The 23,169-nt window shown below is 43.6% G+C and overlaps 1 protein-coding gene across 1 annotated transcript in view; it reads left to right on the forward strand.

Annotated features, from left to right (window-relative positions):
• Nucleotides 1-9,078: 9,078 nt before the first annotated feature.
• GPR179 (G protein-coupled receptor 179) overlaps nucleotides 9,079-23,169 on the forward strand; it is a 20,145-nt gene continuing 6,054 nt past the window's right edge. The window contains exons 1-10 of the mRNA XM_044675111.1: nucleotides 9,079-9,878; nucleotides 11,461-11,569; nucleotides 16,620-16,707; nucleotides 17,480-17,715; nucleotides 18,410-18,478; nucleotides 18,791-18,900; nucleotides 20,439-20,677; nucleotides 20,917-21,055; nucleotides 21,906-22,011; nucleotides 22,591-22,737. Of these exons, the coding sequence (XP_044531046.1) occupies nucleotides 9,079-9,878; nucleotides 11,461-11,569; nucleotides 16,620-16,707; nucleotides 17,480-17,715; nucleotides 18,410-18,478; nucleotides 18,791-18,900; nucleotides 20,439-20,677; nucleotides 20,917-21,055; nucleotides 21,906-22,011; nucleotides 22,591-22,737 (2,043 nt within the window). The remainder of the gene's footprint in view (nucleotides 9,879-11,460; nucleotides 11,570-16,619; nucleotides 16,708-17,479; nucleotides 17,716-18,409; nucleotides 18,479-18,790; nucleotides 18,901-20,438; nucleotides 20,678-20,916; nucleotides 21,056-21,905; nucleotides 22,012-22,590; nucleotides 22,738-23,169) is intronic.

The raw sequence follows: 23,169 nt of genomic DNA on the forward strand, positions 1-23,169 counted from the left end.
GAAGCGCGGAGCGACGGACCGCTGGGGACTAGGCTGGGCCCCGCCGGAGCCCCGCCCGCCGCGGCCCCGGTAGCGGGAGCGACAGCGCCAACAGCCGCTGCGGCCTCCGCTTCATCGAGCGCGGCGGCGGCGACCGAGCAGGAGGCGGAGGAGAAGGAGGAGGCGGGGGCGGAGAAGAAGGAGGAGGAAGAAGAGGAGGAGGAGGCCGCAAGAGGGAAGGAGGAGGCGGGAGCTCCAAAGGGGAGGGGGAGCACAGGCGGGGGAGCCCGGCGGGAGCCCAGCCGCGCGCCGCCGCCGTGAGCTACCCCCGCCCCTACCCTTGCGTCACTTCCGGTAGGTGCCAGACGAAGCCACGCCTTCGTCTTCTGCTGTACTCTCTTACTTCCTCTTTGCTGGGGCTGTGGCTGTGTTATATTCGGGTACAGGTTTACATTGTGCCTTCTACCTCGTACTTGGCATCACTGCTTACGCGCTTTCCTCTCTTTCTATCTTGCACCCTCCCTATGTATATTAAAAATCCATTCTTCTTCATTGTAACGCAGGCTTCCAAGCCTACGTGCTTCTTTTCATTCCAATCTGCCTGTTTGTTTCTCTTCCCCCTTCCTTTCTCTCTTCTCTCCCTCCTTTCTCTTCCCTTTTTTCTCCTCTCCTTTCTTACTCACCTTTCTCTCTTCTCCCTCTTTCTCCTTTTCCCTTCTTTCTACACCCTTCCTTCTCTCTTCTCTTCTCCCTCTTCCCCTTCCGATTCCCTTACCCTCACCACCGGGAATTTAAACTTTCCACTCGCCTTCTCACACAAGAAAGGAGAAAGAATCAAAGAAAGGATCCAAAGTGTCATTCTCTCACCTAACTTGATCAGGTCTGTAGATCTGCCTCTGGAAGGGACATCAGATCTAAACCAGCCACCTCCTTTCTCAGATGAGAAAATTGAGGCCCTAAGCAATTTAAGAGATTCTGTAGGCATCGGAGGTGAGATTTGCACCCAAGTCCTGTGACTCCAGAGGTTTTTCGACTGCATCATGTTGCCTTCTAGATTTCACAGCAGCTTTGCTAGCCTGTCCTCACTCTGGATCTCCCTCTCCCTCCTCCCATGTAAAGCCTATATCTTGCTTGTGACCTGGAATAGCTGGTAATCTTCCACAGCTCATAAGGCTTGCCACTACAGGAGATTACTGCTAGGTAGTTCAGAGCCCTGGACTCAGGTGGCTGAGCCCAGCCAGTCAGTGCCATTTGAACTCCTCAAATAGGATTGGAGATAATGGCTGGGGATGAAAATCTATTGCAGGAAAAGAGATTGAGGCATGCGGGTATAAAGGAAAGCACTGAATTAGAAGATCTGGACTGAAATAATGGCTCAGCCATTTACCTCTGTGTCCTGGGGCAAGTCTCTCAGTCTCTTTTCTCATCTGGAAAAACTATTTGCTTATACTCACCCTCCAGGGTTATGTACTTCTATAACTGTAAAGTGCTATATAAATTATTGTAAGAAAGATAAGATTTATCCTGGTGATAAGGATGATAAATCCAAACCTATGCCTTTCCCCTTCCAAAAACAAATATTGGCACTTCCTCCTAATCTCTTTCCCTGTAATTTAATCCAGGTTGATCCAATTTTGTTCTGGAGGAAAAGGGGCCTGTGGAGTAAGAGGCTAGAAAGAATAAATATTATGTAGAGGTTTTTTTTTTTTTTATTTGTTTGTTTTCTCTTTGCTTCTGTGTGAGAAACTGTTGGCATGGAAACTCCTTTCTTTCTACAATGCAAATTGACTCCTGAACTGCAAGTATGCTGAAAAGTTAAGAGATTTGCCTATGTAAATCACACACCTAGTATCACAGATAGAATTTTAAATCCAGATATATCAGTCTTTGTATTTCTTGCACCTAACTGCCTCTTGGGGCAAGATTTAGAGAAAGCAAAAAGAATGAAATCTAGAACCTTCATTTGCTCCACGTATGTCAAGGTGACCCAATGAAGAAGAATTCCAAATAAGATCCCATGATTAAGCCATCCCATCTACTCAAACCAGAAATCATCCCCTCATATCATGAAAAGAGAAGATCATCATTAAAGTTCTTTTAATCAGCATCCAAGGGTACCTATGGAGAATTCAGAATTCTTGGTTTCCAGATAATTCCCTACCCATCTGTAAAATTCTGGAGATACTGGGTTCCCTAATTAATAAAAAATGATCAAATGAGGTCTTGACCCAGCAGCTCCCTCTACTGCAGGGGTCGGCAACCTTTTTGGCCATGAGAGCCATAAACGCCACATTTTTAAAAATGTAATTTCATGAGAGCTGTACAGTACTCACAGTGCGCGCTCCTATAACAGTGCCTGAAAAAAATTTGACTTTATGGCTCCTGCAGAAAGAGCCATATCCGGCCCTCAAAAGAGCCAGATATGGCTTGAGAGTCATATGTTGCCGACCCCTGCTCTACTGTCTACTGGTTGCCGCTGGCCATGAACTTCAGGAAATCATAGCTAATTTTAGACCTGGAAGAGAACGTGGATATATTCCATCTTTATAGAAGCTAAAACATAGACTCAGAGAGGTTGCCAAGGTCCACATAGGTAAGAAGGTAATAGAACCAAGATTCAAATCCAAATCTTTATGCAGTACACAAGTTGACAAAAATTCTCTTTTAGGAGAGAGTAGATAATGTTCATCCAAATCTTTGGTATCTTCAACTGATAATTGGGAAAAAAAAAGGCATGGGCCAAAAAAAATTTTAATTAAAATTGTTTTAAACCTTTAGCTTCTGTCTTAGAATTAATACTGTGTATTGGTTCCAAGCCAGAAGAGTGGTAAGGGATAGGCAATGGGGATCAAGTGACTTGCCCAGGGTCACACAGCCAGAAAGTGTCTGAGATCAAATTTGAACCCAGGACCTCCCATCTCTAGAACTGGTTCTCAAACCATTGAGCCACCCAGCTTCCCCCCATCCATCTAGTTCTAAAAAGTAAACTTATATGTGATGTTGGTGAGGGTACATTTGATAAGTATTCCTGGTGATATTTGGGTGCTTCATTTGCAAAAACAGCCCATGCCTGATTCATGTCCTGCTGTTTTTGTAAATTTACAGATAGAATGTGGTATAGTGAAAAGGATCCCAGTTCAAATCCCACTACTTGTGTGACCTGGGATTAGATGTGTAACCTCATTGAGCCTCAGTTTCTGTAAAATAATCAGGGTTTTGGACTAGATGATTTCTAAGGTCCCTTCCAGCTCAAAATGTATGTTTCTATGAATTAACTAGTCAAAGAAGAGAATATATAATTTGGCCATCAGAAAATTCTATATTCAGTTTGCCATTCAAATGGTTCCCTAAGAGTATATCCAACCAGTCACCTGTGGAAGACTTCTTCAAAAGCTACATATCCCCATTAGAATATTCCTACCAAAGAGTATATAGCCTATTAACTCCTAGCCTACCTTTCCCTCCCATCTCCTCATACTTAATTGACTTCTAAGAATATGGCCAGGTATTGGCCTTGATCAGTGATGTGCTGGTAAATTTTAATAATCAATTCTCAAAAAATACACAATATACTTTTAAGTTTAATTTGTATTATTAAAAATTTTTCCATGACTTTCTTAAGCTTAAGCAATCAATAAAATAATAATAAATCAAGCTTTGATTTTTACATTTGATGACTTCCAAGGTATAAATGTTCACAGTGAAAATTTAACAATCAGCTTTCATAAGCTAGTATGAGCTGGCTCCAGCAAACCCCTAGTCTTGATTCAATATCATCTAGGGGTTATGAAAAGTAAATACTATTCCAATTACTGGGGGAAAAAAACCTCTATAACTTAGTTTCACCTAATGTCTAGGAAATTTATTTTAATCCAAGTGGCATATATATATTACTTGGGCAATCAACACCTGTGGACACAAATTGTACTGTGGGAAAAAAAAGAATAAAAAGAAGTGTAGAACTCTCTCTGGGATATTTCCACAGACTACATACTCATTTTAAAATCGAGCTGCAATATAGGGTTTTAGGGGATAATCCTATGGATTTGCACACTTAACATCATGGGCCCTCATAAATGGGAAGTGTGCTTCCCATTAACAATCAATCAATAGACATAATTTGCTTTTAGCAAAGGCATTGGCTAAGATGACATAGTAAAAAACAGTGACTGCAAAACATTTTCCCCATAAACCATAAGTACAAATAGATATCATCCATGGAAAGAGTGAGTTCAAAATTAAATATGCATTAATAGTGAGGCACACATAAAGGTATGGCAAAGACAACTCAAGAGTCTAGAAATCCTTTTTATCTTTATAGAATCCCTATGGAACTTCCCTTGTGCAGAGCATCTTTTCAGGGTTGTTGCTCAATTAGGTTTTCTGAGTCTGCTTTTCTCCTTAGCTAATTCTCTTTTTTACTGATGGATTTGGGGGGTAGGAATTGGGGAAGGGAAAAGTTTCCCATTCGAAAAAGCTACCCCTTTCCTTGATTGACTGCTTTTCTGTATGGTATCTGCTCCCTCATCATTCTTCAAACCCTATGAACATTCAAATTTCTAGATGGAGTGTCTTCTGCTCCACTTCCTGAACCCATGGCCATGGATAGGGGCGGGAGGGGGGTTGTCTTCCTACCTTTTTGGATGTTTTTAATATATGTAATTAATTATAGTGAATTCCTAACTTCTCTCAAGTTCTGGGGCTACTTCCTATACCAGGTCTTTCCTGATTCTCATCCTCCTCCTTAAGGTAGTAACACTCTCTTCCACTTCAAATTACATATAGATGTTGGACAATGAAGATCATGGTCTATCTCATTGGAAGAGATATCTCTCAGGAGCAATAATCCATCTCTATATTCCAAACACCAATAGAGTCTTCACCTTAGACACCTGCCACAGTTGGGGTAAACTCTGGCACAAGATTTGTACCCTCTCCTCTAGATTTTCAAAGGCTGGCAATAACTCACAAAAAGCCCCTGGAATCTTGATGCTTTCCAAGATAAAGGCCCCCTCATGAAGGTGAACCCATTCCAGGTTAACTCAAAGAAAACACAACTCTTTTTTTTTTTTTTAACCCTTATCCACCATCTTAGAATCAATACTGTGCATTGGTTCCAAGTGGTAAGGGCTAGGTAATGTGGGTTAAGTGACTTGCTCAGGATCACATGTCTAAGAAGTATCTGAGGCCAGATTTGAACCTAGGACTTACTGTCTCTAGGCCTGGCTCTCAGTCCACTGACCCACCTACCTGCCCCCAAAAGCCAAGGTTCCCACTAGTTTCTCCAGGACTGGTTGCAGTTACCTTTTTTTTTTTTTTAAACCCTTAACTTCTGTGTATTGGCTCCAAGGCAGAAGAGTGGTAAGGGTGGGCAATGGGGGTCAAGTGACTTGCCCAGGGTCACACAGCTGGGAAGTGTCTGAGGCCTGATTTGAACCTAGGACCTCCTGTCTCTAGACCTGACTCTCAATCCACTGAGCTACTCAACTGCCCCTGGTTGCAGTTATCTTAATGGATTCCTCCCCAACATTCATCTCTACCATTCTCATCTTCCACTCATGAGAATTCATGGGAGAAGAGAGAGTCCCAAAGTGAAGCTATTCCTCCTATGCTAAGAGGACAGCAATTTCTGGCTCAAGATAATCATAAAGTTGAAAGTACCAACCAAGAGTTGCAATGTTACACATATCCTTTAATAAGAACACATTCCCATATGTCCATTCCCCTGAACCCAGGGCATGTGCCAGGCTCCATGAGGTCATCCCCATAACACACAGAAACATTTTTCATATTTCTTCCACCCAAGAACTTGGTGATTAAGTCCTAGAATCGGAGGGCCCAATCTATTCAGCTTTTTTTTTTTTAAATTTTGGAGGGAGTAGGGCAGGGTGAGGCATTTTTAAGACACTCTAGATAGTTATTGAAGTCTCTGTGATTCAATAGACCTATTATAGTCCTGATACAATTTCTGTGTGACATTGGGCATGCCACTTCAATGTGTTCTGAGACTCAATTTCTTTCTTTGTAAAATGAAGAAGTTAAAGCAGATTCCACTGCTAGCATGTGCCCAAAGATGAATGACAAAAAAAGAAAGGACCCATATACACCAAGTTATAGGCACTACTTTTTGTAATAGGAAAGATACAGGTGGCAGCTAGGTGGCACAGTGAGTAGAGTCAGCCTTGGAGTCCAATTCTTTGTGACCTCCTTTGGGGTCTTGGCAAAGATACTGGAGTAGTTTGCCATTTCCTTCTCCAACTCATTTTACAGATTAAGAAACTGAGGTAAACAGGACTAAGCTGACTTGCCCAGGGTCACACAACTAGTGTCTGAAGCCAGATTTTCGAACTCTTTTTAATTTCCTTTAAAAAAAAAAAAGTCCAATTCTAAATCCTTTGTACTATGTTGCCACTGTAGGTCTCATCACCATTCTTCCTCTGCTGCTTAAGTTGGATTTACAGTGGGGATAGAGCTTGGAATCAGGAAGATTCATCTTCATGAATTCAAATCCAGCCTCAGATACTTCCTAGCTGTGTGACCCTGGATGAGTCACTTAGCTCTGTTGCCTCAGTCTCCTCATCTATCAAGTGAGCTGGAGAAGAAACTGGCAAACTAATCCAGTATCTTTGCCAAGAAAACTCCAAATGGAGTCACGAAGAGTCAGACAGAACTGAAAACTGACTGAACAACAATGGAGCACCCTGAGAAAGATGGTGCATTGTATGAGGTTGAGAAGGTTTTTTTCTTTCCCTTCTGACCAACTCAGGAGCATCAAGGATTGAGGAAAATCCAAGAAAAGAGATGCAGGGAATTTAGAAGAAAGGGACAAGGCTCACCTCTATCAAAGGGAAAAGTAGATCTAGGGCAGCAAACAGCCTGGGAAGTAGGTGGGGGATCATCAATGATAGAAAAGGTCACTGGAGAGTAGAAGGGAAGGGCAAGGGCTTTGTTGTGAGAGCCCTCCCACAGGGATCCTGCTGTCCCAACCTCAGGTGTCTCTCTTAGGCATCTGGGACCCAGAGATACAGGCTTCAATACATAGCTCTCTCTTCACTTAGGGAATATTGGTAATATAAGCATAACAATAGAAAAGCCAACAAAGGAAAGAGAGGAAAAAGATGAACTTAAAATCAGTACATTGACAAGTATTTATTAAGTACCTACTAAAGGCCAAGCACTGTGCTAAAAAACACCAAGGACCCAAAAAAAAAGGCAGGAGGGGTGAGGAGTCCCTGGCCTTAACGAGCTTACATTCTAATTTCTAAAATCATGAAAAGATCTTCTTATTCCACGTGAGCTGGAACACCCCAGGAATTGATGCAGAGCGAAAGGAGCAGAACCAGGAGAACCATATACACAGAGATGGATACATTATGGCACAATCGAATGTAATGGACTTCTCTACTAGCAGTGATTCCATAATCCAGGGCAATTCTGAGGGACTTACGAGAAAGAATGCTATCCACATACAGATAAAGAACTGTGGGAGGAGAAACACAGAAGAAAAACAACTGCTTGATCACATGGGTCTAGGGGGATATGATTGGGGAAGCAGATCACCCTAATGCAAATATCAATAATATGGAAATAGGTCTTGATCAATGACATATGCAAAACCCAGTGGAATTGCTCATTGGCTACAGGAGAGGGGTGGGAGGAAGGGAGGGAAAGAACTTGAATCATGTAACCATGGAAAAATATTCTAAATTAATTAATTAAATAAAAATTTTCAAATAAAAAAAAGAAAAGATCTCCTTAATCTTTCTTTGTTGCTTCATCATTATTGTACTTATCTTTTGCAGTAGTAGCTGCAGTTTGTGGCAGAGTAGAAAAAAACATTAGGACATCTGAGTTTTAGGCTTGGCTCTACTATCCACCTGTTGTGTATCTTTGGGTGAGTCTCTTATTTTCTCTGGGTCCAAATTTTCTCCTTTATAAAGCAAAAATGTTTAGAAGATTCCTTGTAGTTCTGGTCTCATCATGCTGTGTTATAGTGGGGAGAGTCAGGAGAGGAAGGCTTTAATCATGGTTCAGATGCTTGTTTACTATCTGTTGGGCTAGCAATTTAAACTTCCTGAGTCTCGGTTTCCAAATGTGTGAAATGAGGGTGACTATATATTCTAATAAATATATTGATATAGTTTGTTTAAACACAACAGATAATTCCTAGTGATTGAGGGCAGTGATATTTTCACTACCTACTTGAGAGGGTCACGATGAAGAAAGAGCTTTGCAAACCTTAAGATGCTGTATAGCTCTGTTATTATTGTTATTTTTCTAAGATCCCTGGTCTCAGCAGTCACTCCAACCCTTTCCCAACTCCCCCCACTCCCATCTCCAAATTTAAGGGAGGGAAGAGGGAAGAGTGGTTTGCCCAGGGATACAACCTAGCTTTTCCTCGTGCCTGATGAGTTCCTGCTACAAGGCTGAGTACAACATAGGTGTGGGAAGGGAGGGGCACCAGCTCACCCACGGTTGCTATGGCTCCCCATCCTGGATTTGCCCATCTCTCCTAATGGAGCAAGAGAATGGGAGGGAGGGAAGGAGGGAAGGAAACAGAAGAGTGGAGGATGGGAGTGGAGAGAAGGAGAGAGGAAAGAGAGAAAGGGAGAAAAGAAAGAGAGAGAGAGAGAGAGAGAGAGAGAGAGAGAGAGAGAGAATTCCAGACTATTCTCTCATCTCTTTTCTCTTCCATCCCATTTCTCTTCCCTTCCATCCCATCTGGGTCTATCTCTATTTGGAGCAGATGTTGGGATAGGGGGGGTAGGCTGAATTGGTGGGGGGTGATGTTATGCCAGGATTAAGTGTATCTGAGGTGGGGGGGTGGTGCTTGGAGAGCGAGAAGGGGCAGGGCCCCTTTGCCTACGTCCAGGAGCCAGCCTATGACGTTGGTTAAAGAGAAAGGGAAAATAGCTGAGATAGATCGAGCCTGAGACAGAGATAGAGATGGAGAGAGCAAGGGGAAAAGGCATGGTTCCAGCACACAAAAAAATAATTCCCCCAGGTTGGAGCCAGCTTCTTCCCAGATTTTCCTGAACTGATCTAAGGTGACCTGGATACTGAAGTCTCTCAGGGGCTGGGCAATCCATTGCAGTTGGTATGAGGTTGGGCATCAGAGCACAGGTGATGCCCCCTGCCATTTGGGGGCTACTGAGTTGGTGTTTCTTCTGTGACTGGGTCCTGGGTATTCCCCGGGACCCTCGTTCTCTACCCCCCCTGACTTCCCAAGGCAAACTAGGATCTGTGCCCTCTTGGGTACCCCCAAAAGGGGCAGGGGCAGCCTTGGCTTTCCTTTACTCTGGAGATGCCCAGAAACTGGCTGGAGCCAACTGCAGTAGGCGCTATGAGGCACAAGGATCAGGGAGCAGCCTGGGACTCCCCCCAATCCTTCAGGGAGCTGCAGGCACTTTGGCACAAGCTGCAAATTTCCTCAACATGCTGCTCCAGGCCAATGACATCCGAGAGTCCAGTGTGGAAGAGGATATAGAGTGGTACCAAGCATTGGTACGAAGTGTGGCTGAGGGTGACCCAAGGGCATACCGGGCATCACTGACTTTCAATCCAGCTCCTGGTGCTTCCCTGCCTCAGCTGGCACTTCGGGCCACCAGGACAGGAGAGGAGACACTCTTGCAGGATTTATCAATGACTAGAGTCCAGGAAGCAATTCCAGCTGGTGTTGGAGTCACTGTGGCCTTAAGAAAGCGAGTGCTGAGCAATGACCTGGGCAGCTTGGACAGCCCCAAATGGCCACGGGGAGATGGGTATGTAGGTGACACAAGTCATGTTCACCTCTCACCCCCCTTTCTGGAGTGTCAGGGGGGTCGACTCCGACCTGGCTGGCTAACTGAGCTTTCAACTACCTTCTATGGGCTCAAGCCGGATCTCAGTCCTGAGGTCAGGTAAGTGTGTGTTTTTCTTGCACATTTGTGTATAAATAACATATACATGTATATACACACATATACTGTTTATGTAAGTAAAATGTACACATAATTATAAAATCAGTACTTGTGTACATATATGCAAACATGTGCATCCTGGTAGGTATATATCTATCCCTTCTTGGGCATCTTTGTGGGCATAGATATAGGAATCGAGGACACATTTTTGACAGTATGTATGTCTTATCTACCTGCTTGGGCTGGCATGCATGTTTTGCATAGCAATCGACAAATATTTCTGTGTATCTGTCTCCATGTTTGGGTTTGTACGCAAATATAGCTCTCTTTCTACACACATACACACACACACAAACATATATACATACACAACAGGCTTAGGTACAATGTACAAGTGTCTGTGGTTGTCCATAAGTGTACTGTGTATGTAGGCATATATAGATGCAGACGTGTGTGTATTTATCTTTGTGTAGAGACATGTGCAAACAGGTGAGCACTTTTCTGTTGTGTGGAAGATGGGAGGAAAGGAGAAAAAATAATGATCTTATACAACCTTTACTTCCAAGCTATGTGTGAAGCTAGCCCAGATGTTGTCTCTTGCCCCCCTAAAACACAGAGAGGGCCTCCCTAAGGACAGTTGAGTTTCAGGAGGTTTGTCCTTTCTGGGAGCTACCTCAGCTGCCAAATCCTTTTGGACTTTTTCCAATATCCCAGGATCCCAAGCTTATTGCACTGTGCACTGCCCATTGATTAAGAAGATCAAATCTGCTCTGCCTTTTACCAGTGGGGCACCCGGTGCTCCTGAACATCTGACCCTTCCTCCTCCCCAGCTCCTTCACAATCCATGAAAAAAAAGCCAATTAAATCAAACAGAGAACCTGGGACACCCAAGCACTCAAAATGCTACTGGGAAAGAGGAAGCAAAGATTTCATGGTCAGCCTTGGAGAGGGTAGGGAGACTGTCCCAGGTGTTCATTTCATTTCTGACTGTTGGCTCCCCAATCTTACCCCCCACCCCAAGCAGGGCACCTCACCACCTAGCAGGCACCTGTGTCCAGCCCTCCCCCATTTTCCCAGAGCTAGGAAGTAGAGTGTGAGCAGCTGAGTTGGGGCTCAGTGGTGCTCTGACTCATCTTCACCTCTTCATGACAATGAACACATTCCTGAAATGAGGAGAGAAGGAAGGTAGTGTGTGTGTGTATATGTGTGTGTGTGTGTGTGTGTGTGTGTGTGTGTTTTCATGGAAGACTGGGTTGAGTTAGTCTGTAAATCCTTTTGTGACAGAGCCCCAGCCCTCTTCTCAGTGACAGTATCCCCTAGACTCATCCTTTCCCCTAGTCGTGGACTGAGAAGAAGAGCTTCAGCCCAGTTCCATCTGTCCCAGCAACATTACCCTTCTATCCCCAAATCCCTTTAAATTCAAATTCCTTGGAGAGCCATCAAAGCAGCCAAAAAGCTCAGGGAGCACTGGGAGGGGGAGCTGGGAGAGTTATGTCCCTGCTAGAGAAGGGGCTCTCCCAAAAAAAGCATGGACAAGGAGAAGGTGGTACAGGTGTCCCATTCCCCACCCTTCCTGCTCCAGGGGGTTGGTGCAGATGGATGTTGAGCTTCAGAATGTGGACATCGATCAATGTGCCAGTGGCCCTGGTTGGTTCTCCAATACACACCAGTGTGACCTCAATAGCACCCAGGTATGGATGGTTGGGGGTTGGGATGGGAGGGTTTTGGGGGGACTTCCTGTTCCAGGATTTCAGTTCATGTCCAATTTCCTTTTCCCATCACTCAAGTCTCAGAAGCTGCAAAAACAAGCTGAAATCTCAAGCTCCACAGTTTGAAATGAGACTATAATGGTGGCCCAGAGAGTTCAGTGAGGGAAAGGGTAAAGGATGTCAAGGAAGCCCATTTCTGTTCTGTCCCCAACTATTTCCCCTAAAGCTGCTAGTGTGTCTTGTGCATATTCCTTCTTGGTGCTTCAGGGTTTTTTCCCTGCTAGGGACCCTTCCTGGTGATTGGGGTGACAGAGAGCAGACTATGGAGACACAGTTAAAAGGATAAAAAGAATAGAAAGGTGACTACAGATATCAGTACTGAGGCATTATGACCAATGGACTGGAGCTGAGAAGAGGTGATGGTTGAGTCTACAACTCCAGGTTCTAGAGGAAGTCCTGGATTACCAAAGGCCCACCTCATATTTATTCTGAATAAACATGATAGAAGGGAGGAGTGTTGATTCAAAGGTGTGCATTGACTCAGCATAGTGCCTACCATATAGTAGGTAACTTAATAAATGATTGTTGACCAATTGATTTGAAGTAATGATTTGGGCTCAAATCCCAGCTCTGCCATTTCCTGTCTTGGTGACCTTCAGGCCAACTATTTAACCCCTTTAGGCCCTAGTTTCCTCATCCATAATATGAGGGGGTCAGACTTGATGACCTCTAAGGTCTCTCCCAGCTCAAAATCTATGATTCCTAATTCTATGAAATCTCACACCTGCCTTGGATAGAAGTCAACTCAAGGCTTTCATTCCAATGAAGATGTCTCTAAAATGAAATAGAGATGAAAGTGTGCACCCACATACTGAGCGTCCCCTCAAAAGTAAGTGTCCCCAAAATATATACACACCGTTTCTGAGAAAGCAAAGACATTATAGAATTATAAGCTAATGTAGATGGGTCCCCTAGAATTACCCTTCCTCTACAACAAAGGTTGGCAACCTTTTTGGCCGTGAGAGCCATAAACGCCTGCGGAAGGAGGAGGATAGAGGTGGAAAATGCTGGAATCTGGGGCGGGGGCTGAAGGGCCCCCTGGGGCACATCCTGGGGCTCTGCCTGGACTGGCAGGTCGAGAGGTGGAGCCAGATATGGCCATACGTTGTGGGCCCCAGCTCTACAAAAATGATCATCTGATTCATGAGTAGGGTGTGTTTTTGAAGTGGATTCTTCAAGAGAAGGGAAAGTCTCACTCTGAATCATCCATATCTGGGGGATATCTATAGTCTCCAATGTGATAAACAACTGGATAACTCTCCTAAGGAATGGACAACAACCAAATTCTATTGAAAGTAAGTGACTATGACATGGATATTGTTTCTTTTTAAAAAAAAACTTTATTTTCCATCTTAGAATCAATATTGTATTATGATTCCATGGCAGAGAAGAGTGGTAAGGGCTAGGCAACAGGGATTAAGTGACTTGCCCAAGGTCACATAGCTAGGAAGTGTCTGAGGTCACATTTGAATCCAGGACCTCCTGTCTCTAGGCCTGGCTCTCAATTCATTGAGCCACCTTGCTGCCCCCTCATAGATTCCATTATGATTTTTATTACCATTGTTCTAGCCCATTAAGCCACTAAAAGTACAGTCTCTCCCTCCTCTTTCTTCTCTTCTCTTCTTATCTCCTACTATTTATTTCTCTTTTTGGAGAATGTCATAGGTTGAGCAAAGATTCTCCAAGTTCCATCCTGCTGAATAAATTCATCAGATTCAACTCAAAAAAAAAATTAATCAGATTCAACTCAAAAAAAAAAATCTGCATGGTACTGTGGCAGATATTAGAGAAAGAACCATGAAATAAGACACAGACTCTACTCTCAAGGAGCTTCCAGTCTAATGGAAAGACATACACAAATAATGGCCATACAGAATGTACAAGTGAAAAACAGAAGTCAAGACAGTGTTATGAGAATACTGATAAGGAAAAGATAATGTTCTTTTGGGGAAATCAGGGAGTGTCTCATTAAGGAAATGATAGAACTGATCCTTGAAGGAAAGAAGGGATTTCAACAAGTGGAGAAGGCAGGGAAAAGGGCAAATTCTAGACAAGATTGTTTTCAACAAAGGCAGAGACCAAAAGAGAGCAAGAGGAGAATGGGGGTACAGTGAGCAGTCCTGTTTAACTACAATGTGAAGAAGGGGGAAATGTAAGCTACAACTGGGAAAGAGACTTGAAGTCAGTTCTTAGTACTGATGTCTGGCAGGCATCTAAAATGTCCAATATGAATTTGTCATCTTCTGTCCCTAAACAGCTCTCTCCTTCTAAACTTCTCTACTTCTTCCATTTGCCCAGGCTCACCCACTTAGGGTTCCTCTTTCTCCCTTGCCCCACTCCACCATATCCAATCAATTGCCACATTTAGGGACGCTGCTTCCATATCAGTTCTCAAATTTATCCCCTTTTCTAGATTCACATGGCCACACACCTCCCCCTAGCCCCCCAGTCAAGGCCCCCCTTACATTTCATCTGGGATATCATAACAGCCTCTTGATTTCCCTCTCTGCTTTCAGGCTCCTCTCTAATCCATCCTCCACACGACTGCCAAAATAATCTTCCTAAAGCATAGCTCTGAGCATATCCCTCCCCTCCACAAAAATCTACAATGGCTTCCTATTGCCGCTAGGAGAAAAGACATTCCAGGCATAGAGGAACAGGCTGTACAAAGGTACAGTTATAGGAGGGTGCCATAGTAATAATTAATAGCTAACAGTGACTTAAGGTTTGCAAAGCACTTAACATGTATTTTCTCATTTGCTTATTACAATAGTGGGAGGCAGGTGCTATTATTACCCCTAATTTATAGATGAGGAAACTGAGACATAATGAGAGTAAGTAACTTACCTAGGGCCATTAAGTGGCTAGTAAGTCTCTAAAGCAGAATTTGAATTCAGGTCTTCCTGACTTCATGCCCTGGGTTCATCTACCATGTTACTCAGTTATTATTATTATTATTCACAAACTCTGCGCTTGAGCCAATTTGTTCTATTTAACTGTTTTCAGAACATTGCCATGCCTTCCCCAAAGCTAGAGTGTATCCTTTTCTTCCTTTACCTCTTAGAAAGTTTAGCTTCTTTCAAGGCTCAGTTAATTTGCTCCTGTTACCACTGCCACTATAGGAAGCTTTTCTTGAACCTCTGGTTGTTGGTGTTAGCTTCATATTTATTTAACCCTGATCTTCTTAGAGTTTATACTAAATATTGGTCCTAAGCCAGAAGAGCAGTAAGGGCTAGGCAATGGGAGTTAAGTGACTTGCCCAGGGTCATACCACTAGGATGTGTCTAAAGCCAGATCTGATCCCAGGACCTCCCAACTCCAGGCCTGGCTCTCTATGCACCAAGTCATTCAGTTTCATATTTATTATATGATTACATGTCTTATCCCCCCAGAAGAAAATAAGCTCTTCTGTTCAGGCAAGCAAGGACACATCCTCATTCATGCACTCTTAATTCTTGTCCAGTCCCACAAATTTCAACTCCTCCCGAGGGCAGGAACAATTTTTTCATTAAAAATTTTTTTTCTTCGGGTCCTTAATAATTATTTATTGAATTGAACTGGAAAGGGATAAACTGGTGGCAGGAAGTGAGTAGAATACTATTTCTAGAGCTTAAGGGAAAAAATGTTGAGTCTGGACCAGGACAGGGTGAGTAAGAGAGGAAGATTGTGATGATAGAACAGACAAGACTTGGCAATGGAATGACTATAGGAGATGAAAAAGAGGGAAGCGTCAAAAATGAACAAAGCTTAGAGCCTTTTGTACTTACATATATAGTCATCAAAAGAAATAGAGAAGTGGTGACTAGGTGGCTCAGTGGATAGAGAGCTAGGCCTGGAGGCAGAAAGTCCTGGGTTCAAATGTGACCTCAGACACTTCCTAGCTGTGTAACCCTGGGCAAGTCACTTAATCTCCAATTGCCTAACACTTACTCCTCTTCTATCATGAAATCAAGATTTGAACTTAGGACTTCTAGGACTGGCTCTGAATTCACTGAGCTGCCTAGCTGCCCCCTTGTAGTTTCTATTATGATTAGTATTAATTGTCTTGATTCTAAAACAGAAGGTAAGGGTTTAAAAAGAAAGAAATAGAGAAATTGGAGATAGGGATAGGTAAGCATTTTGAAGAAAGAGAGGTCAAGTCAACAAACTTGACTTCTATGGAGTGAGAAAACTGAAATTAGAACTCTGAGCTGAGGTTGGAGATCAAGATATAGATGTGAGGATCACTCACTTTTGATGTGATCATCTATTCCCTGCATCAGCCTAGACCCTGTTCCCTCCTTATCTTGGCCAGATGGATGACTTAGGGAGAAATAAAGGACTGGCTTTGGCCTCCTGCTCTCCTGACATCCCTTCTGATGGGATATGCAGTCTTCTACTGAAGCCAGATGGCCCCAGAAAGATATTTACAGTCTTTCCATCCAACAGAGTGCTAAAAAGACTGGATTTGGAGAGAGAGCACAAAAGGGAACCATTGAAACAAGGGATTTGTTGTCTAGTTTTGTTAACTCTCCATGACCTCCTTTTTGGGGTTTTCTTGGCAAAAATTCTAGAGTAGATTACCATTTCCTTTTTCAGCTCATTTGTCAGATGAGGAAACTTAGTGACTTGGTCAGGATGACACAAGTAACTGCCTGAGGCTGGATGTGAACTCAGGTTTTCCTGACTCCAAACCCAGCATTCTATCTACTATGCCCTTTAGGTGCCCTGAAGCAAGAGACAGCCTGTGGTTATAAGAAGGGCAAAAAACTTCTGATTGATTCCTAACCTCCAGGCCAGAGGCAGGGACAGAGGGATATGGAGGGAGGTGGGGCGTTACTAAGAGTATGACCAGGGCAAAATAGGATTCCCCATAGAGCTGCTGGATATTGATGGTATTCTTTAGTGGGGAGAGAATGATTTACCTAGAGACAAAAGACTAGCCAGAAATTCCCACTTCCCATGCCAATGCAGGGCCTGTCTCTCCTTGCAGTGTGTACCCCTGGAGAGTCATGGCTTCGTCCTTGGCCGCTACCTCTGCCGCTGCCGACCTGGCTTCTATGGACCCAGTCTCCCCAGGGGTAGGTACCTCAGATCTTGTCAGTTGTGTCTTTTTTTTCTCCAGATTGGAACAATCTAACCTCAACCATCCTTGGAACACTTTCCCTCCTCAATTCCTCCTACTGAGGACCTCCCTTCTTTTATTGCAAGTCTTCATTCTAGTGCTTCCTCCTGTTAATTATTTCTTGTTTATCCTGTATGTAACTTGCTTTGTGTATTTGTTTGAATGTTGTCTCCCTTGTTGAATTGTAAGCTCTTTGAAGGCAGGAACTGTATTTTGCCTCTTTTTCTCTCTCTAGTATTTAGCACAATCCTGGCACATAGTAGGCATTTACTACATGTTTATTGATTGAATGAGAGAAATACTATGGAGGGAGAAAGGAGCAGAAGCTGGGAGCACATCCTGAGAGAAGAGGAATGAGGGGAAAGGCCTGAAACTCCTATGGGAACCAAAGTAGGGGTTGGGAAAGGGCAAAGTAACTGAGAAGAAAGTGTAAGAGATAGAAGGTAGAGCCAAGGATGTAAATCAGATCAATATGGATCAATAGGAACCCTGAGCCATGTTCCCACCCCCCCACCCCCCCTTTTACTTCTAGTGTTTAAAACATCTCCTTGGAGATTTTTTTAGAAGAGTCTCTTCAATCATCCCACTTGACCAAGGATTACCAAAAGGAAGAGGAAGTAGGGTGACCCCATGATAGGGGGGTTTGGTAGGACATTAGGTAAGAAGCCTCAGGAGGGGGGGGGTTCGTGTCCAACACCTCTCCTTCACACCGGAGATCTGTCTTACAGGGGTGGATGAGAGCATTGCAGAACCTATGGGACAGTACGGAGCCCTGAGAAGCAATTCTGGCCGGCTGCTTCGATGCCAGCCATGCCCAGAGGGCTGTGCCAGCTGTGTGGATGCCACACCATGCCTGGTGGAGGAGACGCAGGTGCTCAGAGCAGCTGTGTTGGTTTGCCAAGCCTGTTGCATGTTGGCCGTCTTTCTCAGCATGCTGATTTCCTACCACTGCCGCAGGAGCAAGGCAAGCCTGATTCGATCCCCCTTCTCCAGCATCATACTCCCCACAAGACCTTCTTTCTCAGGGTTCCCCCTGCAGAGAGCCATGCTGTTTGATTGGGCCAAGGCCAGACGAGATCATTGTGGCCCAGTCTGGGAGGAGTAGGGAATTGGTGGCCAGGCTACCAGTTGTGTGAGAGTTGGTGGGGCTAGCATTGTAAGTGGGGAAAATAGAATTGGGGGAGGGGGTAATGGTCTGCTGGTGGCAATAAAGATGGGTCAGGAGTGTGGCTGGGACCTGAAAGAATAAAAAGGAAAGGAACAAACATTGATTGAGCACCTACTATGTGTCAGGTGCTTTACAAATCATTTAATCCACACAACAACACGGTGAAGTAGGTGCTATTATTATCCCCCTTTTGTACAATCAAGGAAACTGAGGCAGACATGGTTAAGTGACTTGCCCAGGGTCACACAGCTAGGAAGTGTCTGAGGCAGGATTTAACCTCAGATCTTCCTGACTCTAGGCTTTAGCTGCTCTAACTACATCATCTTGCTGGGGTTAATGACAGAGTGGAGGTGGGGCATGGATGGAGGATATTTAGACCGGAAGAATACCACTGGCTGAAGTAAAACTAAGACTCCCCCCCCCCTCCAATCCACCCATGCCCACTGCCATGCCTGCTCTCAGAAACCTCCCTCTTCTCTGGGGCTTGCAGACGATTCGAGCATCTGGGGTCATATTACTGGAGACCATCCTCTTTGGATCTCTGTTGCTCTACTTTCCTGTGAGTCTGTGGCCTGGGCACCCCAACCCCCAGGTTTTTCCCTCACCTCCTTAAGTATTCACATCTCTTTCCTTTTCCAACTGTCACTGTCACCTCCTTAGTTAGGGCTCTGCATGTCCCTGGGTTCCCTCTCCTCACCCTCTAAGCAGCTAGGAGTTATCAAGGAGGAAGCACCCCATACTCTGGTTCCCGGAAAGCCCCCCCGCCCAAACTGTGAAGGGATGGAACTGTCAAGGGTAGGGGAAAGGGGGAAAAGACTAGAGCTTAACAGTAGCTGTTCCAGGTCCTGACCGCCCCCCTCATCTCCCCTAGGTCTTCATCCTCTACTTCAAGCCAAGCGTATTCCGCTGCATTGTTCTTCGGTGGGTGCGGCTGCTTGGCTTTGCTATTGTCTACGGCACCATCACGCTCAAGCTGTACAGGTAGTGCCTGAGGGCAAAGACCACCTCAGCTCCAGCCCCCCAACCCAGGCTTCTGGTTTTCTATATTCATCAGAAAGCACAACCCCAGGGCCCAACTCACTTCTTTCACTGTAAGGAAGCATTTCTCAAATGTGGATCCCAAAATGATCATCCTGCTTTTCTGATTCCATAATTGACCCCTTGGAGTCCTTAAGCCCCTTCCCATTATAACCCACCCAGCTTTGTACTCAGACCCCTCCCCAGCACTATATGACTTCTTCTACTATCCTCAAGCCCCTCCTTAATCACTTTCTTCATGTATAAGTATAATATAGAATTATTATATAGCATGTAATTATATATAGTATTATATGATGATATATAATATGTAACATATATGTGATATAAATACTCAATTCATGTATAATTCATAAATAATCTACCCCTCTGTTCTCCTCATCACTGTATAATCTCTCCCACTATCCTCAAACCTCTTCTCAATCACTCTATTCATGTATAATTACATATGATAATTATATAATAGTTATCATATATAATATAAATACTCAATTCATGTATAATTCATATATAATCTACCCCTCTGCCCTCCCAATCTCTATATAACCTCTTTCGCTATCTTCAAACCTATTCAGTCACTCTATTTATGTATAATTATCATGTGTACGATAATTATATAATATATATTTATCATATATAATATAAACACTCAATTCTGTATAATTCATATATAACTTATCCCCTGTCTTCCTCATCACTATATAACTTCTATCACTATCCCCAAGCCTCTTCTCAATCACTCTATTCATGTATAATTATAATACATAGTTAACATAATTATAATATATACTATAAATACTCAATTCATGTATAATTCATATATAATCTACCCTTCTGTCCTCCCCATCACTATATAACCTCTCCCACCATCCTCAAGTCCCTCCTCAATCACTCTATTCATGTATATTATAATACAGAATTATTATATGTGATAATTATGTGGCATTAAATTATCATATATAATGTAACTGCTCAACTTATGTATAATTCATATATAATCTATCCATCTTCCCTTCCCACTACTATATAACCTCTCCCACCATCCTCAAGCCCCTCTTTAATCACTCTATTCATGTATAATTATAATATATAATAATATATACTTACAATATATAATACATAATGGAACCCTCAATTCATGTAGAATTCATATATAATCTACCCCTCTGTCTTCCCCATCACTATATAACCTCTCCCACTATCCTCAAGACCCTCCTCAATCATTCTATTCAAGTATAATTATAATATATGATAATATATACTTATATAATATATAATGGAACACTGTTCATGTAAAATTCACATATAATCTATCCCTCTGTCCTCCCCATCACTATATAACCTCTCCCACTATCCTCAAGCCCCTCTTCAATCACTCCATAATCTACCCTCTGCCCTCCTAGTCTCTCCCATCAATTAATTTGACCATTTCCATACCTCAACTCCAGAGGTAAGAGATGTGACTCTTCCTTTCTCTATAGAGTACTACAATTGTTCCTGTCCAGAACAGCCCAGCGGGGGCCCCACCTGAGCAGTGGCCGGCTGCTGAGGCGCCTTGGACTTCTCTTGCTCTTGGTTCTGTTTTTCCTGGTAGCCTGGACAGTAGGCACCCTGGAAAGGGGAGTCCATCATGCACCCTTGGTTATTCGTGGTCACACATCTGCTGGCCGTCACTTTTATCTCTGCCACTATGACCGCTGGGACTACATCATGGTTGTGGGTGAGATGCCCTATTCCTGTCCCCAGCTTAAACCCTTCTCCAAATCCTTCAAATCTCCTCTCTTCTTTCCTCCTAATATCAGCAGTTCTTCTCCTTAACGTCCCCCATCCTCTCTTCCTCCCTATCCCTCCCCAGAGGCCCCACATTCCCACATACCTCTGAGCAATAAAAAAGGACTAGAGCCTTTGACCTTGGTTGCTAATCAGTGTGTTCCTGCCTCTGACTCTCTTCTCTCCAAGCTGAGATGCTCCTCCTCTGTTGGGGTAGTTTTCTCTGTTATGCTACCCGGGCAGTGCCCTCTGCCTTTCACGAGCCACGCTACATGACTATCGCTCTACACAATGAACTTCTAGTGTCTGCTGCCTTCCATGCAGCCAGGTAAGAACACTTCCTCATTCATGTACTCTTAATTGTGGCCCATCCACAAACCTAATCTCTCAGTCTCTGAACTTGCCCACCCTTTTAGCACATCCCCATTTCTCCCAACCTAAATAGTCTTAGTCCCTTGTGAATCAGTCACTTTACTTAAAGTTTATTATATGCCCAGCTAAGAGCTTAAGAAACACAAAGAAATAAAAGAGTGAATTTCTAGATTGTCAGTCTTTAGAGTGCAGAGACCCTACCTCATTTATCATTGTATCTCTCCCAGGGACCAGCACAGTGCACAAATCATACATTCAATAAGGATTTGCTCAAATAAAGTCAACATGCATACTGAGCTGGAGAAACAAAAACAGAAACATTTTCTGCCTTTAAGGGGCTTACAGTCTAATGGGGATGACAACATGCAAACAAGCACAAACAAGATATATGCAGGATAAATTGGAGATAATCTCAGGGAAAGGCACTGGCATTTACTGAATTATACTGCATTATATTTGAGGTGAGGAGACACAAAATAACAATAATCAACCCTAGAACGTGTAATTATGTACTGTATTGAATAGGACAGACTAAGTGTTGCAGTTCAAAGGGAAAGCAGAGTTGGGAGGGATCGGTCATTTAATTCAGTCTTTTGGAGTTGTCTGGAAGACTTCACAGAGATGGAACTTAAGCTGGGCCTTGAAAGAAAGGTTGGTATTGAGATATGCAAAGGTCAGGACCCTCCCCCCCACCCCCCATGTCGCATCCCAGCTCTCAGAATAGAAGGACAAGAAGACCAACGAAACAGGTGGGTATCAGGTGCGATTGAGTCTATTCCTCTCCCTGCTCCCACTCTAACTCACAGGTTCATCTTGGTCCCCTCCTTACACCCAGACTGGACTCTACTCCTCTTCTTTATCCACACCCATGGCACAGTCACAACGACTCTGGCTCTGCTCTTTATCCCCAAGGTGAGTCCTCCTAGCCTGCTTACCTCCCTATTGGCATTCTCTTATTTTTTCCCTGGAGGATTTGAGAGAATGAAGTCACCCCAAATTCATAGTTGTAGATATTTGTCTTGTTGAAACCAACAGGCTCTCATCAACCTCCTGCCCCCTGCCCTTGTCTCAGTAAAGGGTAGAGATAAAATGAGGTAAGTGGTATGAAGGCAAAACCAAAGAAATGGAAAGGAATCATATGGCATCTGATGGGAGGGGGAAACAGTCTCTATATTGTCTTTCTAATATATGGGGGGGGGAGTTAAGAAATAGTGGAGACCCTTGGGTTGGGAGTGACGGTCATACTTTCAGTGACTTGGTAAGACCTAAAAAAATATATCAATAAGGCTGTTCCTAATGGAGGGGATAGAGAACCCCTCATTTTTCATCAGAATCCTAGCTTGATTCTTCTTGGAATCATTTGAAGATCCCAGGAAAATGGGGTAAAGGGCAAGACAAAGGGAATATATGGGATGGGGTAAGGCACTAGAACAGAAAAGGAGGGAAGCCTAGATGAAAGAGACTTTCCCCTCTCAACTCTATTACCTTTAGTTCCTGAACCCAGGCGCCCCTCCTCGGGAAGAGATTGCAGCTGAGGTCTATGAGGATGAGCTGGACCTACAAAGATCAGGCTCCTGCCTCAATAGCAGCATTGCTTCTGCTTGGAGTGAGTGCAGTCTTGATGCTGGAGACATTCGGGTGGGTACTGCCCTTCTCATCTCCTTCTGATGTTAGCTATTCAGAACTGGCTAGAGTAAGCCAGGCAAGTCCCCCTGGTTCTCTTTCCCTGCTGTGCTTCAGCCAAATATCTTTTCCCTTCTTGCTTTTCTTAGTGTCCTGACTTCATCTTTTTGTTTTTTAATTTTTAAAAATTTATTTTAATTAAAAAAAAAACACACCGCCCTGAACAGGGATGGCTAGATGGCTCAGTGGATTGAGAATCAGCCCTGGAATCAGGTGGACCTGAGTTCAAATTTGACCTCAAATGCTTCCTATCCTGGTGACCTTGCACAAGTCATTTAATCCTAGTTGCCTACCCCTTACCACTATTCTTCTTCTTCTTCTTCTTCTTCTTCTTCTTCTTCTTCTTCTCCTTCTTCTTCTTCTTCTTCTTCTTCTTCTTCTTCTTCT

The sequence above is a fragment of the Gracilinanus agilis genome, chromosome 4 (assembly GCF_016433145.1).
Source record: "Gracilinanus agilis isolate LMUSP501 chromosome 4, AgileGrace, whole genome shotgun sequence".
NCBI classification, from domain to species: domain Eukaryota; kingdom Metazoa; phylum Chordata; class Mammalia; order Didelphimorphia; family Didelphidae; genus Gracilinanus; species Gracilinanus agilis.